The following is a 19,567-nucleotide window of genomic DNA, read 5'->3' as shown; positions in this document are numbered from 1 at the left end:
AAAATTCTACTATAAGCTATCTGTAAGATTTATTTCCTTTATTGATTTGTTGAATTTAAGATATATTTAATTGAGGGATGTGGTTATCCATGAATTCCTTCCCATATTATCTTTGAACAAGCTATGGATTTAATAATTCTTATTGATTACAAAAGATTTAACTAAGTATAGAAATAGTAATTACTTTAGTTGACTTGACCATCGAATCTATCATTGGATTGAAATTGAGCCACATTGCATATATTATAAACCATCGAATGGAATTATTCTAAAACATTTCTCTTCATGGTGTGACTAGTTCATCTGCTAATGATTTAAGAAATAAAATAAATCGCGGAAAGAGTAACAGAAACAAAAATTCAGACAATAAAGATATAGATAGGTGCAAATTCTTTTTTATTAAAGAAAGGCTAGCTTACACGAAATTTCCAAAAATACAGGATAAATAACCCAGCTTTTATTAGAGTGGGAAGGGATTTACAGGAAATGATGAAAAAAAGAGTGGAGAATTGGAAAGCAGCATCATAGAGGGCAAACCTTGTGGGAGACAATAATTTTACACATATTTGCAAACTTTGAAACTCATTCGGTATAAGCAGTTACTATTAGAACAGACGAGAATGCAGAAGATGGATGCAGTTCAATCCAACTATAGATTGGAGTTCACTGCAGCTGCTAATGTAAGCATTTGCTTGAAAAAATTCACAGGAGACTCCACTTGATCATGAAGGTGTGCATATTGGCGACACAGCATTTCATCTACTCTGCCATAACTTTATCAGTAAGACTTAAGGTTACATTTAGCTACATAACAAGAAGCCACTCTTGCTGTACCGAACAAGTTTTGTCAGGTTGCAACAGTTCAATTTGGGATAACTACACAAATCAGCTTGTTCAAATTCTTGTCCCATATGTCGCCTTGTTAGGTGAGAGCATAACTTATGACAACAAACTATCTAGCGGTCAGCATGAGGGGGCAGAGCCAGGGCTTTAAATTTAATCTTACGGCTACAGAATAGCTATTTAACACTTCTAGAGTTTCTCCGCGTCACAGGGAGTTCAAGAAGAACAAAAAAGTAGCACCGTTCTGCTTCCCTGATATACTGGACTTCTCCGTTCATTACCTTTAGAATCTTTCTGCTCATGCTCAACCCTAAACCTTCTTGACTCACCCACCGACTGTTATTGAACATGTCTTGAATCAGTTCAGGAGGAAGACCTTCACCAGGACATACCATTCTTCACAAAAGAAAATAGCAGACAGTCGATTAAATACTATCCACTCGAAAATAATAATACCCAAGTAAACATTGCATATATGGAAAAGCACCACAAGGTCAGTACTAATTTACAAGTTGCTAAATGTATACATCCAATAAGTATTTAGCTAATAACAAGCATTTGCCCTTTTTTTCTCTCTCTTTCTTTTTGTTGGATAAGAACATTGTTTTCTTCTTCTGCGTAATCTCTTTCCCAACAAATTATGTAGAATGACAACAGATCCAAAGGGAAGTCAAAAAGCATTGGGATTATTCTTTTCAGTAACTCACAAATTACTAGTCAGATTGTTAGTTTGTTCAGATGGGAAACTAAGATTCTAAGATATCAATCTACCAAGGCCACAATATTCAATTATTGTAATCATATTGAGATTGAGACAAGGTCTAAACCTAAGGCTCCTGTAAACACTTATTTTAGGTGTTCATTATCATCCGTAAACACTTGAAAACAAAAATAATGAGAATTACTTTAAGATCACACCACAGTACCTAAATTCAGCATGGAGAAGAGTGAGCCCATCCGAGATTTGTTTTATTCTTGGATGTACATGAATCTCTACCCAACCATCTGGAGATGGTGCATAGCGCACTATATTCAATAAGAAATCAGTCAACACTTGTTGAATCCTCAATTGATCACCATAAACAGCCAATGCCTTGATTTCTTCTGGAATATCACGAATCAACTGTAAAGTTCTTTCTCTTAACAGTAACATTACTTGGCTAACAACTGCATTTATGACATTTCCAAGCAAGAATTCCCCCTTTTCAAGCTCCAGGGACCTAACGCCAAAAGGAAAACAAAAACATGATCGTACCTTTCTCTAAACAAAATCAAAATCAATACAGTAAGTTTATAGGGACATTAAAGCAAGTAAGAACACTAAAGGAAACTAACTAAGACAGCAAAACATGAAATGGAAGTATCAACCCACTGGCAAAGTATGGTATATGGAGATAGAACTAATTATTGATATTCAAAGATACCAATTCCCCAAATTTAAACATCCTAGTGGGAAGGTAGTGTATATGTTTACATAACAAATACGTGCTTTGTTGTCTGACTTAATCTACGTAGAGCGTCATAGAAGACAAATGAAGTTGATATACATCATTGACGAACATGTAATACAGGGTACTCACAAACTCCAAGACGTTAGCAGATCAAAGCAAAAATGGAAAACTTCAAAGCATATTGGTAAAACACAGATGTGGTCAAAGTTAACTCGAAAACAACTTTTAAGACTTAATATTTTACTCCTTAAATAATACAAGAGTTTTGAGTATCATTCCAACAATAAAAGATGCTTTACTTTTTATCTCTCTAAAATAGGAAATCATTGTTTTTTAATATATACTATTAAGTTATATTAAACAAAAATGTTAAGTGAGCATCTCATTTGGTATCCACTAGTGCATGGGATATAATGTCGACACCTCTAATTTTTTTTCTTTCAAGATTATTAAAACAAATATTGCATATTTTGAAATGAATGTTAGAGATAAAAATTAATGATTTAAATTTGGAAGGATGAAAAATCAAAAGAATTTAAATAGAATGTTATATATATATATATATATATATATACATCTTAAAATGAATGTTAGGAATAAAAAATAATAATGAGTTAATAAGATGAAAAAGAAAGAAAAAAAATTATAGGCACCACACTTAAAACTTTTATTTTTTTGGAACAAAAAAATATTGAACCTGTTTTTTAATCATTTATGTTGTTTCTTATACAAATAATTCTAAACAGAAAAGATTCTCCAAGTACATAATCCTGTTGAGTCTTTCAATGGGGGTATATAGGGAAGATGAAATCAATTTCTCTATATTTAAAATTATGAACTAATTTATAAAAATGATTTCCTATTAGCTTTTTCAACATCTTACTTTTCTCTTATAAGCTAATTTTAGTTTTAGTTTATAGAGAAATAAATTTTGTTTTTTCTTCTTATTTTTCTCTTATAGGAGTATGTATGAAAAAATTTACTCCAAACAGGCTCTAGACATTTTAGTTACAGTACCGTGGAGCAACAATACTCAACACTAGGACTAACTTGGCTTCCTGGTCCCGTTTCGAAATACCATTTGTTCTGAAAACTAAGCTATCACATTTCAGTACGATTCTGAAAACTAAGCTATCACATTTCAGTACGATTCAGCTTTGATTGTTAGCATCTAATTCATCACATTGCAAGCTTTCACATTAGGGATGCTGGATTTAAATAGCAAAATTTGTTACTCTTTACATTGTCTTTCAAGACAACCAAAAGGTTTTAAAGGATAACTTAGAAAACTTACCCATCCTCAATGCTTTCAAGATCAACGTCGCGTATTATCTTTAACATTTGCTTCTCACAGGCAGCACTAGTCTCAAGAAACTGCTTTTGCTCATCGGTCAAGCCTGTAGCCTCCAAAAGAGAGTTGGTAAAGCGTATGCCACTTAAAGGATTCTTCACTCCTTGACAAATATAAGCTAACTCTTTCATCCTAGCAAAGGAAGTCTTCTCTTGTTGTCTCTGTGCCTTCAGAGCCTGTTGAAGCTCAGGACTCACAATTTGCAAAAAGCAAAAAGCCCCAATGATCTGACCGTCCATGTTAACTCTCTTATTTGCAGTCAGGAAAGTTTGTATATACTTTCCATGCCGATCGAGAAATGAAAAAGGAAATTTGTCTGTATCTTGTCCGTCAAGTGCATTGTGTAAGACAATCATAAACTTTGTTATTGAATCTGAACCCTTCAACTGACAGCAACTACCAAAAACCTCTCCCACCAACATTTTTCCAATGACATCCGCACGACCCCAACCTGTAAGCTTTTCCATGGCAATGTTCCACTCTAAGCAACATGTGTTATCGTCTGATGCAAAAATGGGAGGGATCAAAGCATTTGGACTATGCACAATAGCCTTGTAGTCACCTTGTATGTTGATAAATTTGTCCATCACAATTTTTTGACCAGTAACATCCTGACCAACAAAGCACACTCCAACTATATTATTTGTATAATCCTTGCTGGAGCAAGCATTCACCACAACAAAAACTGCCTTATTTTGATGTTCTGGGCGAAACGTCCTCATTTTTATCTCAACATTCTTATCCTCTTCACCTGTACTAATTAAATTCAAGTTATGTCATTGTACAACCAATTATCAATACCTCATTTCTCCTAAAGCCAAACTAGATGTAGTTTATAGCAATGGGTAACAGTTTACTTCTAAGCTCATTGAAATACATTATGCCCCATTCAGTAGTTGGAAAGTAGGAATATGAAAAAGCAATTTGAGTACATTTTATTTTCTAAAACATCTTAATTTTTTTATATCAAGCCAGAGTAAAGTGATTTTCATTCCAGAATCTACACCATCCCAAAGTAGCCCCTTACAAAAAACGAAGCATCCTAAATCCTAAGTGACAGACTGCTAACTAAAATAGAATGATACTGTCACACTGGATTGGTCTATGAATATTTTCTTCTTTTTCCCATTAACAAGTTTTGCATTGTTACACGGTTGAATTTTATGCTTACCTAGGTTGCGGTTTTTATTGAAACTCTAATGACTGAACCATTAAGTGCAAATTGTGCAGAACAACCGGTAGTTTGTGCTTGAATATTTGGAAAAGAAAAGGTAGTTAGTATGGTGATATGAACTATTACTTTTGGGGTGCTGCTGAATACCGTTAAGTATATGAGCACCCACTAAAATTCTAGCTATCATGTTTACAATACAACTTTGCCAAACAAAAATGGTTAGATTGGCATGTTCTCCCAAATGGTACAGGGTTCTCCAACCTAGTTATCTAACATACCCAATAAACGGACCACAAAGGCAGAGTATTAGAAACAGCACCTTTTAAAGCACGAGAAAGAAGCTTTTCCACAGTTTCTTCAGACTCCTTAAACACAAGATCGCGAACCAAGGACTTCCCCATAGCCTCCTCAACAGCAAGTCCTGTCAATTCTGAAACCTTTGCATTCCAGCCATTTATGTGACCATCAGTATCAACCGCAAATATAGGAGCGGTGGCTGTTTCTATCAATCTAACCATCTCTCTCGCCACAGAACTTAGTTCATCAACCCCTTGCAATTCTAGTTCTGCCACACGGGGATCCACAACAGCCTTAGAATTGCTATGCTCAGTATCTCTAAACGAGTCACGAAGAATAAGCTGCAACGAGTGAATTGCATCCATTTCCGCATTCTCCCATGGCAAGCTACGGCTTTTCACCACTTCTAAAAATGCCTTGAAAGAAGAACGGGGATGCATTCTCTGCCCATCATCCTTGTCCTCCGGATGATGCTTTGCACCACCCCACTTGATCTCTTTTCCCGTGTGCGACCTGAACCAGAAAAGGAAATCCTTCTCCGTGATATAAGCAACTGCCATCCCACAAACCGCATCCCCGAGCGAGGTAGCCCCAGGATAACCGGCATCAGCAAGACTATCAGTACTCAAACCAGTCGAATCTCCATGGAAGGCCAACAACCACTCAATAATGTCCCTTATCTGAGTCTCAGTTGGAGTCACACCCAACGGATAATAGTTCCCTTGGTAGTAAAGAGCAGCCCCATCACACTTCACCAAGTCCATAATACTAGGACTCTGAGTGACAATGCCAGTAGGCGAATCCCTAAGAAGCATATCACACAACAGTGTCTGCGTCCTCAAAACCCGTTTCTCCAACGATTGCGCGGCCAACTGAAGCTCCATGTTCAACTGCAGCCCAAAGGCCTGCATGAGAAACTCACAAGCATACCTCAAGGGAAATGGAATACATCTAGCAGAAGTGTGATGGCAAACAACAAGCCCCCAAAGCCTCATCGGACTCCGGCCTCCAACACTTTCCTCGTCATTTCCATTAATAATAACAGCCATGACCAAAGACGCAATCGACCCCATGTTAGCCATGTACTGAGCATGACAACCATGGGGGGCCCTGAGCGTGGACCCAACCAAACAGAGAGGCTGCACAAGAGCCTCATCCTGCACCACCCTCACAGCAGATGCATGACAATCCACAATCATCCTAACCCTATTCTGCCTAAACAAAAACCTAGAAGCCTGAGGAATATCAGTGGCGGGATAATGCAAACCAATGTAAGGCTCCAAATCAGGCCTCTTACTCTCAGCAACAACCTCCCCATGCTCATCCTCGTGAAACTTATAAACCATAACCCTATCGTACCTTGTCAATTCCCTAACACTCTCAACAACAGTGTCACACAGAAGCTTAACATCACCACCGGGGAGAGACTGCAGCTGCGAAATCGCGCGCACGGCGAGCTTCTGCGACTGAACGGCACCGGCGATAGAAAGCGCCGGGTCCTCCGTACGTGCGGGCTCCAAATCGATGACGATTCCGACGTCAATCCGGTGAAGTATGCCGTAAAAAGGCTTACCAGAGGTTCGGGAATGGATCCAGATAGGGTTCATGAGGCTAATTTCGCGCGCGGCGAAGGCCTTTTCGAGGAGGAGAGCGCTGGATTGAGTGAAGAGCGTACGGACGTCGGCGCCGAGCGCAAAGGCGTCGAGCTTGTCGTCGATAGAGGGGACGGACTGCGGAGTAATGCCGAGCATGTCGCGCGCGTTCTCGGAGTACGCCAGGATGCGGAAGGAGGGCTCGCCGACGGCGATCATGGAGCCGAACGGCTGGATGAAGCCTCCGCGCTGGATTTTGAGGAGGTACGCCGTTATCTGCTGCTCCGGCACCGATTCCGGGGTGAGGCGAATCGATTGGGAGTAGTCGAAGGACCTCCCCGACTCGCCAGACTGCTCGAACACCGCGTGCAGACGCGCGTCCTCCGTGTACTGCGCGATGGCTTTGCTCATGGAGTCGATGTTTTGGTGGCTCAGCTTGGTTCGCGAATTGTGAATTTGTTGCTGCGGCGGAACCGACGAGTTCTCTGCTCCGCTTGCTGAGGCCATTGAAGTCGAAAATTTGGCTCTGTCACTTGTTCTCTTTTTCCTCTTTCTCTTAAGGTTATGTTTGTTGTGTGAAACTCTCGGAACTCTAGAGAGTGACTGCCACCACGAGGAAGATGTAACCAGTAAGAGTGAAAATTAAATTAAATAAAGAAAAGAGAGAAGAAGAAGCTCAGAGTGACAGTGGCAGCTTCAGCAATTTCACAAAATAACGCTGCTTTTGTTGTTTGGCGTTTCTCGTGCACGCGACGCGATTGCTCGATAGCCTGTCTCTATGTGGTCTGCGTAAAGTTAACTTTAAATATTAAACCAAAACCATCACAAACTCTAAATCTCACTAATATACCTTTTATCTTCTCTAATCACTACTCTTATCTTCTTAACCCACTTTAACTCATCAAAGTAATATAATTGTCAAACATTTCACGTTACTTTATGCATAAACAAATCTTACTAATTTTTTTGCTTTTTTTGGTATGGTGGAATTTCTTGTGGCAGAGGTTGGGTCGTGCGAACATAATTGAGAAGGGTAGTGAGTCAGACTGACTGGTGGAGGATCACACTTTGCCAATTTTTTTCCGAATAAAATCTATTTTAAAACAAAATTACGATAACTAACCCATGCCTCAATCAAATCAAACTTCGTCAATTCTTTTCTTTATGACGTCACAATTCCTCTCTCCACAGATCCAAATAAATAATAATGTTTACTTATTATATATACATAATAAAGTATTGAATATTTAATATAAGTGATAATTAGTTAAAATAAAATAAAAAACAATTTTTTAAATTGTGAATTAAATTATGCCTAGCACGAGGCATACATATGGGTACTTGATATGATAATAAATATCATAAATGACATTAAAATGGAACATAATAGTGCTTAATTAATATGATAATCCATAATTAAATATTATTCATATAAATATAGGTTTAGTTTTTATTATTTATATATACACTCATATTTTATGTTTTTTGTGTTAGTTGATAGGAGTCGTTCAAATCATAAAACATATTCTTAATAATAAATGAGTAAATCTTTTGTGTTGACAAATAATATAAATTTGTCGCCTGATGTTTTTAAATAACATACTATTTATAAAATCTCTTTATCTAACATTCGATCATCTAAGTAACATCAACATCCAAATTTAGTTCAACAATGTTAATGAGTTTGAAAAAAAAAACAACTTCAAAGGAGACATGATATTCTAATTTTGTGACTTTTTTTGTTGTCGTGTCTTAAATGATTATTTTTATAGATGTTAATCCTGATATTTAAGTATTTTGTAGTGTTATGTTGAAACTGGAAAATTAAATTCTCATATCATTTGATTTTACAACAAAATTAAATAATAAAAATTTAATTGAAAAATATAACTTTTTTGAATTTTCATCTAAAAATATTCAATTTTGTGAATAATTTAAAATTTAATTATCTAATTTTTTATTTTTAATTCAAAGACACGTAAGTAAGCAATGATGATACAAATAATAATTACGTTAATTATGAATATTTAATTAAAAAATAAATAAAAAATTATGTTTCTAATAAAATAATTTTTGTAATAAATATTTATTTAATAAATCAAATTTATGAAATTCTAAATAGTTAATTAAACAACGGTTAATATCATAACTTGGTCTCTATGACCGAGTTGATCGAGCCCAACACGTCCGTGTGGGCCGACCGACACATCCAGCCCATTAATGCTTAAATCAAGATCAGCAAAACTAAATCACCATTAATAATTAAGTAATACATTTCTAAAATCAATCAACTCCACTAATCTAGTCCAATAAGGTAAATCATCAAAATAATATAAATAGCGACATTTCAATAACAAGGTACGTCTTTACTAAATATACTTTGACAACTGAGCGCATAATACTTTTTGCTGACTTGAGCATTGGAGTGCCTTCTGCAGGTACTCCCATTCAGCATTCAACCGGGATAGAGCAACTGAGACCGGAAGAAGTAGTACAAAAACGAGAAGAGCGAGTTGAAGTGCGAGTTGAACAATTTATAAAATAATATAAATTTAAAAAAAAAAAGTTGAGTAGCTTTCACAAAAATAATGTAATCGAACTAAATTACAATTTTCAACTAGAAATAATTAATCACTAACTACACAGAAATTTCAGCAAAACCACAGGAATCAATTCTGAATAGTGTTATTTTATTTTATTTTATTGTTTATTTATTTATTTCCACACGTCCTTGGTCTTTGCACATTCACACAGTCATAGTGACATAAGTTTTATAACATGTTTCACGCAAGCCTCCGGCTGGTTGATCGCGCCGAAGAAGAAGAAACCGTGTTAGAAGAATAAATAAATAAATCATTTTCGTATAAGTTAAAACTAATTCAAATATAAATTAAAAAAAATTAAATAAATAATCTGAACTATATATTATTATTTATATAGAAATGTTTTCACCAGAAAAAAGCTCTGAGTAAATGTGTCAGTCAAATGCTATTCTCGTAGATTATAATTAGATTAATCCATATTTTGTTTTTATAATTTGATTATAGTCACTTCTAATTTATTTTCCTAGTTTATGTACTAAGATTATACCTTCTGAGAGTATGTGAGATATAAAAATGGATAATTAGCAATATTTCATACGATTAATAGGGTTTAACTCGATTGGTTAAAAAAAATACTTGCGTGTTAATAATGCAATATTATGTTTATATTAATTACATTAGTATTATCATTTTAATAATCCTATTTTCAGTGAAATAATTTTTTAATTACTATGAATTTTTTCATAATATCTTAAATAAAGAAGACAAAGAAAAATACAAAAGCGTAAGTAACGCATTACAAATCAAAATAATAAAATGAGTGTAAAATGGTAGGTACGAGGTTAAATTAAACTTAAAATCCACTTCTCATATCTATTTATTTACATAGCATAAAATTTGATAAGAGTCACATGTATAAATTTATATAATAAAAAGATATCACAAAATCTTATAAGAGATTTACATCTTTATCTTTACTATTTAAGCATTGAGTTACATGAGTTAAAGATAAGTTTAAAATATCTCAAATATAGAATTCCTATAGTTTCAAGTGTGCAATAAACTTTTTTTTATATTTTCACTACCCAAGATTTTAATCTATGTGATTTATACACTTAGTAAGACTATGATATATCTTTATATTAGTTTTACTACTTAATACACAAATTAATCAATCAATTATTCACATATTATCCTAGATTGTGACATCAAATATCATACATTTCATTTACCTATGTAATTTAAATCACAAGTATTATGTCATATAAAAACATATACTAAAAATATTAATAATTGATCACATGATAATATTCAAGTATGTGTCATATGTTGTTAAAATATAATAATTCATTCAAATATAGACAATTTTTCATTAAGAAACATTTTAAAACATGTTATAAAAAACACAATTCGCATTCGATCATCAGTTTTGCTCATTTTAAAAATTAAATAAAATTCACTCAATTACCAATTCAACTCACTCAACGACTTGTTAATCATCTAGCTAACAAAAACTCCTAAACTTACACTAAAATAAATCTCATCAACTATTTAGTTACACCTCTATCAAACCTCTTGAATTTTCAAATAAATAAATTTTGCTTAATCAACAAAATTACTTTGATTTGAAAACTAATTAAATAGAAACAATTCTCAATCCAGAGTTATTAGAAGGTGGAGAGTGGAAAAATATAAAGAATGAGAACTAACAACCAGAGTTTAAGAGACTAAAAAAAAGAAGAAATATTAATGTGTAAAGGGGAAAAACGAGAAAGTTTAAGGTAATCCAAAAGCTTTAAAAAAAGAATAAAATAATTACAACATTAAGACATCATTTAATTGATGAACAAAGGTTAAATATTAATTAATAAGTTAAATTTTACCATTGAAAGAGTCGTGTCCATTCCTTTCTCTCTTCAATTCAAATTGGATGATTAATGGAGTGATGGTTTTTGGGACATAGTACGATAAATGGATATGTGGAGGGTAGAGGAGATGAATGTAGGAATAAGAAACAAAGCAAATAATGGCATGTGAAAAGGTGATATCGAGAGTCAATTGTTGAAGATAGATAGATGAGTGATAAAAAAAAATACCATTGGAGGAGATAATGGAATAAATATAATTCTAGTACTACTTTAGTTCTACGAACAAAAACAGTGATAAAGAACAGAATAATTTTATCAACAATCATAGGCTTCTAAGAAATCACATAGCCATAGTACCATTATTGTTCTAGCCAGACTTCTATTTTTCATTATTTACTTTTTTATTAGTTTTAATAGTTACAATGTATGATCACCATTTATTTTATTTTATTTTTAAAAAGAAAAGCGATTGTGATGAGACAACACAATAGTAATATTCGTCAAAGTTGTCTTAGGAAGAGATAACTATCCAATCCTTTCACCACTTTATTGATGTTGTTTCTACAAGGATTTTTCATGTGCAATGAAACTTCAAAATTCAAAGCATCTTAAATGTCAAAAAAACTCACTACCAATAATTTTCACATTTATTTAATGTCAGAATATGATCCAAGGAACTGCTTCTAAAAGTAGGTCAGAGGTGTGGATTTTGTTTTTATTTAAAAATAATTGAATTTGGTGTAGTGAACAGCAACCTGCAGAATTTGTTTCCATTGCAGTTCAGACTGTGAAAACAAGCCTATCATGTGGCTGTAACAAAAAAAATTGTATTGTTTGAATTCAACTATGTTCAAAATATTAACCAACATGCACAAATAATAACATGCACATCCGTATTTTTCTCAAATCATCTATTATTTTTCTTATATTTAAAGTTACTTAAATGTACTTGATTTAAATGTGTAGAAAAGTTAAACTCGATATAAAAGAGTAAAAAAGATAGAAAATGAAATCGATAAGCTTAAAGGTTAAAATATGTTAAGATTGAACAAAGGATACTAAAAAATCTTATAAAATCGTTCTTAGTTAAATATTACAAAAAAAATTTGCATAATTACTCAAGATGTAATAATGTCTTTTAAAAAAAATTAGATAAAATTTAGAAAGCAAGAGTAATGGAAAAAGAGGTAAAATTATATTTGTCACTGATTTTATATAATATATAAAGCGTAACAGCACAATATTATCAATCTTATCATACATCAAAATATTAAATATGGTGTAATTACATTTCAAAATTTAAAGTATATTGTTCAAATATTCAAAATATTAAAATATAATAAAATTAATGTTCAACAATAAACATGCTATCATCTCTGTATTTTCATATTCAATCTCAATCAATACACATTAATTTACTCAACAATAAATCACTACAAGAAAGTCATGAAATAAAAACCAATTTTAGAAACAAAAAATAATTAGTTGCTACTAAATTAGAGACCATTGTAGGGACTAAATAAATTTTTGGTTTCTAAATTAGTTTCTATTATTGTTAAATTAATTTCTAAATTGTTAATTGGTAGTTAAAACCTTGGTTGCTAATTAAATACCAATTTAGAAACTATTTAACAATAATATAAACTAATTTAGAAACCAATTTTTTTTTAGTTTTTAAAATGGTCTCTAATTTAGTTACTATTGCAACTAATTATTTTGATATCTAAAAATTAATTTCTATTTGATGATTTTCTTGTAGTGAATGTTGCGACCACATCACATTCACATCCATACTCTCTAACCTATCCATATTCTCTAACCTAGGGTTTTATTAAAATGTAAATCTAACATTAAAAAGTAAGTGTGTTAACACAAAGCTCAATTTCCTAAAGAAAAACAGAAATAACATAATTAATGCACTACAAAGTTCTGATCAATGATCCAAACATATTATTAGAACTCTGAACTAACCGGGAACGTATCATGAAGTCTCAGGTATCACATGCAAAGAACTTTAATCTTTTTAACAAAAATTTTTAAAACTTACTGAAAGAAGAAAGAAACATAATTAAACTTACTCAATCAAAATTCTAATTAAGTTATTTAACTTGATTTACTACGAGAAATTTAAAGATGATCCCCAATTATTAATCTAAGAAAGATGGATCTAGAAATATAAAGAAAAGACAAATAAAGAGAAAAATGAAAACTGACTAACCTATTTTCTATTTATATATAACAGGTTTCATTTGAATGATGTTATTTTGACTCTAAAATTATTTTATAAATATTTACACAAAAACTTAATATTGATTTTTGTAAAAAAATTTGACATATATTTTGTTTAAATGATTTTTTTAATGTGTCAAAATCATAGTCGAAATGACAAAACCAACCAAACTTTTATATAGAGCATATATCCAAAAAAATTTAGAAAAATAAAAGCAGACATGAACAGTTTTTTTTCCTCCGTGAACATTTTTTTCCACCATGTTTTCAACCTGTTCTTCCCATCTAACAATGTCACAGTTCTAAAGTTATGTACAAGAGAAATAAATTTTTAAAAATCACCAAAAAGAATTTACTTTTTTACTCTTTTAATTTTATGAAATATTATTTTTAGTCTTTATAATTAGAAAATGTTATTAATGACAATTTTTTATTTCATTATTATTCAAATTCTCAGTTAATTTTATAAAATATCACAATATTAATATTTCATATTTCACCCATATATTTTAAAATCTCAATCAAAGGCATACTACTAACTAAAATAATTTATTAGAATAAAAATTCATTGTGTCATTTTGTGTCACCTATCTACTGTGTCAATTTTGGACAAAGACAAAAGACTATGATAAAAAGGGGATAAAGTAATACATAATAGCCATGATGGTAGAGTATGCATGGACATAACTAGTATGCAGTATGTTATCTAGATCTCTTAAATATAGTACACGACAAAATAAATAAATATATATATATATATATATATATATAATTATGAATTGTTTTAAATTGATAAAGATAAAATGCAAGCTGCAATATTTTAAAAAAAAATTGAACATTTGTGTGTGGCTAGTGTGATATATGCCATTGAATAACAGTGTCCTTATTAGGTTGTTAGCATTTTTAGAACAAACTCATTCTAGTAGGATGATCACAATATTCTACTTCTAAACTATGTGGAAGTTAACAAAAATTTAATAAACTTTCATATAACCATATCACTCAATTTAAATTTTGATGACAAACCTTAAATAGAGCTCCTAGTTATCACTTTATAATGTAATCTAAACCTAAAAGAAGAATAAAAATAACATTTACAAAATAAAAAATGTAATTATCATATGATCAAAAGAAATAAGATATACCCAGTTTAAAATGCTAAAATCATATTTAAATAAGATTTAAACTACTCTGGTTCTAAATGTATGACTCTGTTTTTAAATTTGGTTTCTTTGTTATAATATTTTGAACATTCTATAAGAAAATGATAAAAAATGGTAAGAAGAAGAGATGTTTATTATTCTTATGTGTATATTACATCACTCATGTATAGAAAATATATAGGGAGTTTCTCTCTCCCAAATTACAATCTAATTAGGTAGGATACTAATCATGAGATTCTATAATTATTAAATTAATTGCATATAATTGGGTACAATATCGTCAAATATTGCATACAATAATTGCATATAATTTGATAATTATTATTTCCTTAATACTCCCCTCAAGTTGGTAGGTGAAGATCAAGAACCCCAACTTGTGTCGTAGCGTCAAAAATCGTTCTTTGCCCAATGCCTTCGTAAAAATATCTGCGAGCTGATACTGTGTCGGTACATATGAAGGACTGATTATCCAGCTTGTAATTTTTCTCGCACAATGTGGCAATCTATCTCAATGTGTTTTGTGCGTTCATGAAATACTGGGTTTGCTGCTATATGTAATGCCGCTTGATTGTCACAGAAAAGTTGAACTGGCAAGTTACATGGCACCTTAGATATCGCAAAACCAAACTATCTCCAAACAAGTATTGGCCATTGCGCGGTATTATGCTTCCGCTGATGATCTTGATACGTTTGTCTGTTTTTTTGACTTCCATGAGATAATATAGGAACCAAGAAAAATGCAATATCCAGATACTGATCTCCGAGTTGTCTGACAACCTCCCCAGTCTGAGTCACAATAAGCTGTCAATGTCAGATTGTTTTCGGATGACAATAGTAATCCTTGTCCTGGTGATCCTTTGATGTACTTTAGGACTCGAATTGCGGCATCCCAATGAGGTTTCCGTGGATTCTGTATATATTGACTTAGGGTCCGAACCGAAGATGCTATGTCAGGTCGAGTAACCGTGAGGTATATCAGTCGTCCCACGAGTCGCCTGTATTTGACTGGATCCTTTAATAACTCTCCATCGTCTGGTGTGAGTTTTAGGTATTGTTCCATTGGAAATTTGTCTGGACGAGCACATGTGAGTCCCGTATCCTGCAAAATATCAAGCGCATATTTTCTTTGGGACATGTAAATACCAGCTTTGGAACGGGAAAATTCAATCCCTAGAAAATATTTTAGGTCTCCAAGATCTTTAATGCGAAATTGTTGTAATAAACAATCTTTAACACGCTGAATTTCTGTCAAATCATTTCCTGTCAGAAGAATATCATCCACATAAATCAAAAGGGCAGTAAATGATGAGTTATTCTGTCTTGTGAATAGAGAGTAATCTGTCTTGGACTGTTGAAATCCTACAGATTTAATCACATGAGAAAATGTTGAAAACCATGTTCGAGATGCTTGTTTGAGACCATAAAGGGATTTGTTGAGTCGACATACAATGTTCTCCCCTGTCGATGATGTCCGGGTGGCAAGTCCATGTAAATAATTTCATGCAATGTGCCATGTAAGAAGGCATTTTGCACATCTAGCTGGTGAGTAAACCAATTTCTGGCTGCTGCAATGGTGAGGAGACACCTCAAAGTTGTTAATTTTGCTGTTGGTGAAAAAGTTTCAGAATAGTCGACACCTTCAATCTGAGTGTACCCCTTTGTGACAAGGCGCGCCTTATATCTGTCGACGCTACCATCTGAGTTGTACTTTATTTTATAGACCCATTTGCATCCGATGGGTTTCTGCCCAGCGGGTAAAGGTGTTAAGGTCCACGTTTGATTTAGCTGCAAGGCGGAAAGCTCTTCGTCCATTGCTTTTTGCCAATTTGGATCAAGGATAGCTTGAGCATAAGTGTGAGGTTCTTTGGTGGCTGTGATGTTAGCAAGATATGCACTATGTGTAGAAGAAAATCGTGAATTAGAAAGAAAATGATGCATAGGATACCTGGTTCCATTTGGTCGGTCTTGGGCAGTGGTCGAATGATTGGCTTGGGATCCCGTTACGTAGTCTTGAAGCCAGGAAGGTTGGGTTGATGTGCGACTGGATCGTCGAACAGGAAGGTCGGTTGGAGAAGGTTTGGTAATGGGTGGTAAACTTCTTGGCATGGGAGAAGAAGGTTGGTCTACTGGAGGTTCAGGTGTATTATGACGAGTAGGAGAAGAAGGTTGGTTTGATGGAGGTTCAGGTGCATTGTGACGAGTAGGAGAAGAGAGCCGGTTTTATGGGGTTGAGTTAGGCTTAAAGCCCACTTCTTAACATGGTATCAGAGCCATTTTGAGCCTATCCTAGCGAATATTTGTTGGGTTTATCAGGCCACCCGCCATCGGGCCGTTATCGGACCACCCATAACATATATCTCCATGCACGAGTTGGTAGCCTCGGCGTGAGGGGGTTGTGTTGAAGATCCCACATCGACTAGATATTAGGACATTTCATCGTATAAAAGTGGGTGCAACCCTCACCCCATGAGCCGGTTTTATGAGGTTGAGTTAGGCTTAAAACCCACTTCTTAACACATTCTCCCATGAATCTGTTTTGGTGAGAGGTGTGGGTGAAATTTGAGAGAACAATTATGAAGCGGTTATTATGAGAGAAAGCATGTTAGATAAATTTTGTTTGGAGGTGAATGAGTTTCTGAGTTCAATTGATTCACAAAAGACATGCAGTGTTCACATATGAGGACCACCCATGATGACCCAACTAAAAGTGGAACTCTTTGGACCATAAGTGCATCAGATAAAGAACCCACAAAGTTCCAAAACTGCAATAATGTCAAAGACGTGAAGTTCACATGAAGAAGCTATGATAGTTAAGGTAAACTCATCCAATCACACCAATGGAACGTGCCAGCACAAACAACCCAATCTCCACACTTTCATCAATCTCTTGCTTGCTGAACATTCCACTGCCAGCAAAAAGATCTAAGAAAAGAGACCCAATTGCACCATCCACGTTAAGAATTCAATTATTTACCTTTCAGAGGGTGTAGCCTTCAACTTCAACACCATATTCATGTATTTAACAGAAGGAAAATGTGTGCCTGCAAACTTTTGTAGCAGCTCAACTCTGTTCTCTTTCTCCCCAGTTTCTATGTTTCAAATTGGTATTTTATTAAGTAAATATGAATAATTTCATAACTTTTAAATCAATTTTTAATTCCTTTTTGGCAGGTTGAAACTGTTAAAAACCTATAATATGCAGATCTGACCAATGTAAAATGTATCAGCAAGATTCAAGGTGGAAGATGCTATATATCAAGACTATGGAAAAAAATGGTTTAATTCTTTACTTCATCCCATTTTTACATTTTAGTTCTATACTTAAAAATGATTTTTGACTGGTGTTATCTTACCTTCTTCAACCTAACAAAGATAATCTAACCATTAATATTACGACTAATAAATAACATGCTGCCTATTTCCAGGATCAGGATAGGATAGAAAATTCACAAAACATAGGGAGAATTTCAATACATTCAAATACTTTTTATTACTCGTTTAATATCTATATGTATACAATTTTTATGGTTTAATCTCTATTGTCTAAAACTGCTGAGACTAAATTAAAAAGTGTATGTATAGAGATTATAACAAGTAGTTTGCAAATACAAAGACTAAAATGCAAAGAGTGTGAAGATACATTATGCCATTTCAATATTAATGCATAGTAACCAATTTGTGAAATGTTTCCTTAACTGCAGCTTTAAAAGTTTGATATGATGTGGGAACAACAGCTCCAGCGTGCCTGATTCTTTGCTTGAGAAGATTCCAACTCAAGCACTTTTATCTCCCTGATTATTGTGCAACGCAAGAGCCAGGGACACTAAGAATGTTATCCTTCAATGAAGAATATTATTCAGGTTGTTAATGAAAACAGATTCAGATATGATAGCAAATTATGTAACTCTTGCTACCCTTCTGAAAAAGAGAAACTCTGCTTGAGACTCAAAAACCTCTTTTCACTCATAATTATAGCTTGAAATCATGTCTCCTTCTCCTTCACTATAACAAAGATCTTTATTTCCATTTTTGGAAAAAAATTTGCCAACGATGGATTATATTGTGAATCCTTCCAATGGTTTCAATTGTAGTCAGCAACAATCATCACAGATATCTTATTCTTCTACTATCTTCTGAATCCAACCTTCATATTGGTTTTATAAAGTTGGGTTTTTTACTTTTCTGTTTTTTTCTTATGATACTTCCTTGATGGTTTCCCTTGTTTTTCACTACTTTCAGACTTACTACTTCGATAACAAGTTCCTCACCTTTTGAGCACAAATAGGACCATCTTTTACCCTTTTAGTGGACAAGGAATTTAGGGTATGCATTTTTCTTTTAACTTTCATAAAATATGTTTATATTGTGGTTTGAACAATCTGTTTCCTAAAGGTTTGGGGTGGGTTTTATGAACTAATTATTTTACATATAAATTTAAACATATTATTTACATAATCTTTTTGTATCAACTTTACCTCCAAAAAATATTACCATACAAGAAAAGTTCATGTCTATTCATATATGTTATTAAGTATTTTGTAGTGTGAGTTTTCCAGAAGAGTTTTCATTCTCAATGCATTTAATATACTCCATATATATCAGTTGAAATGAAACATAAATATTGATATACAAACAAATATATCTTAACCATATAGATTCAATACGACACTAGAATGATCAATAGAAACAAAAAGCAGAACATAATTCTGGTATAGGAATTGAGTTTCACTAAAATCTAGCTGTCTGGGACAGTGATAACTACTCATGCATATTAAATTGGGAATCCCGGGTAAAACTTTAAATTCTAAAAAAAACTAAGTTTTATTTGAGGAAAAAAAAAATTATCTTAAATTTGAGAAACTAGCACAAAACTTAGACACAGCATTATTTTTTTCATATAGTTTATTAAACAAATTTTAATCTATACTCTCGTTTTCCTCATATGTAATGATATTTAATAAAATTATTTATTGTGCTGATTATTAAAATAAAACTTGAATTTTAATTGAAAAACACTACTAAAAACACACATCATATGATAACTATTTTGTTTTTT

At 33.0% G+C, this 19,567-nt stretch overlaps 1 protein-coding gene and 1 long non-coding RNA gene across 2 annotated transcripts; one reads left to right on the top strand and one right to left on the bottom strand.

Annotated features, from left to right (window-relative positions):
- Positions 1 to 379: 379 nt before the first annotated feature.
- On the bottom strand, positions 380 to 7,523 carry LOC137831941 (phytochrome B-2). Its single transcript, XM_068639856.1, has 4 exons — positions 5,139 to 7,523; positions 3,589 to 4,396; positions 1,770 to 2,063; positions 380 to 1,239 (listed from the first exon to the last, which is right to left on the bottom strand). Exons 1-4 carry the CDS (start codon positions 7,213 to 7,215, stop codon positions 1,020 to 1,022), a joined length of 3,399 nt encoding a protein of 1,132 aa, XP_068495957.1. The 5' UTR covers positions 7,216 to 7,523; the 3' UTR covers positions 380 to 1,019.
- A 9,995-nt stretch (positions 7,524 to 17,518) lies between these two features.
- Positions 17,519 to 19,040, top strand: LOC137833119 (uncharacterized). The gene is made up of 3 exons (XR_011084678.1): positions 17,519 to 17,787; positions 18,213 to 18,371; positions 18,751 to 19,040. It is a non-coding gene; the product is annotated as an uncharacterized lncRNA (long non-coding RNA).
- The last annotated feature ends 527 nt before the right edge of the window (positions 19,041 to 19,567 follow it).

Source organism: Phaseolus vulgaris, chromosome 6 (genome assembly GCF_000499845.2).
Source record: "Phaseolus vulgaris cultivar G19833 chromosome 6, P. vulgaris v2.0, whole genome shotgun sequence".
Lineage (NCBI taxonomy): Eukaryota > Viridiplantae > Streptophyta > Magnoliopsida > Fabales > Fabaceae > Phaseolus > Phaseolus vulgaris.
The sequence above is the reverse complement of the archived record's forward strand: the minus strand, read 5'-3'. Positions and strand labels throughout refer to the sequence as shown.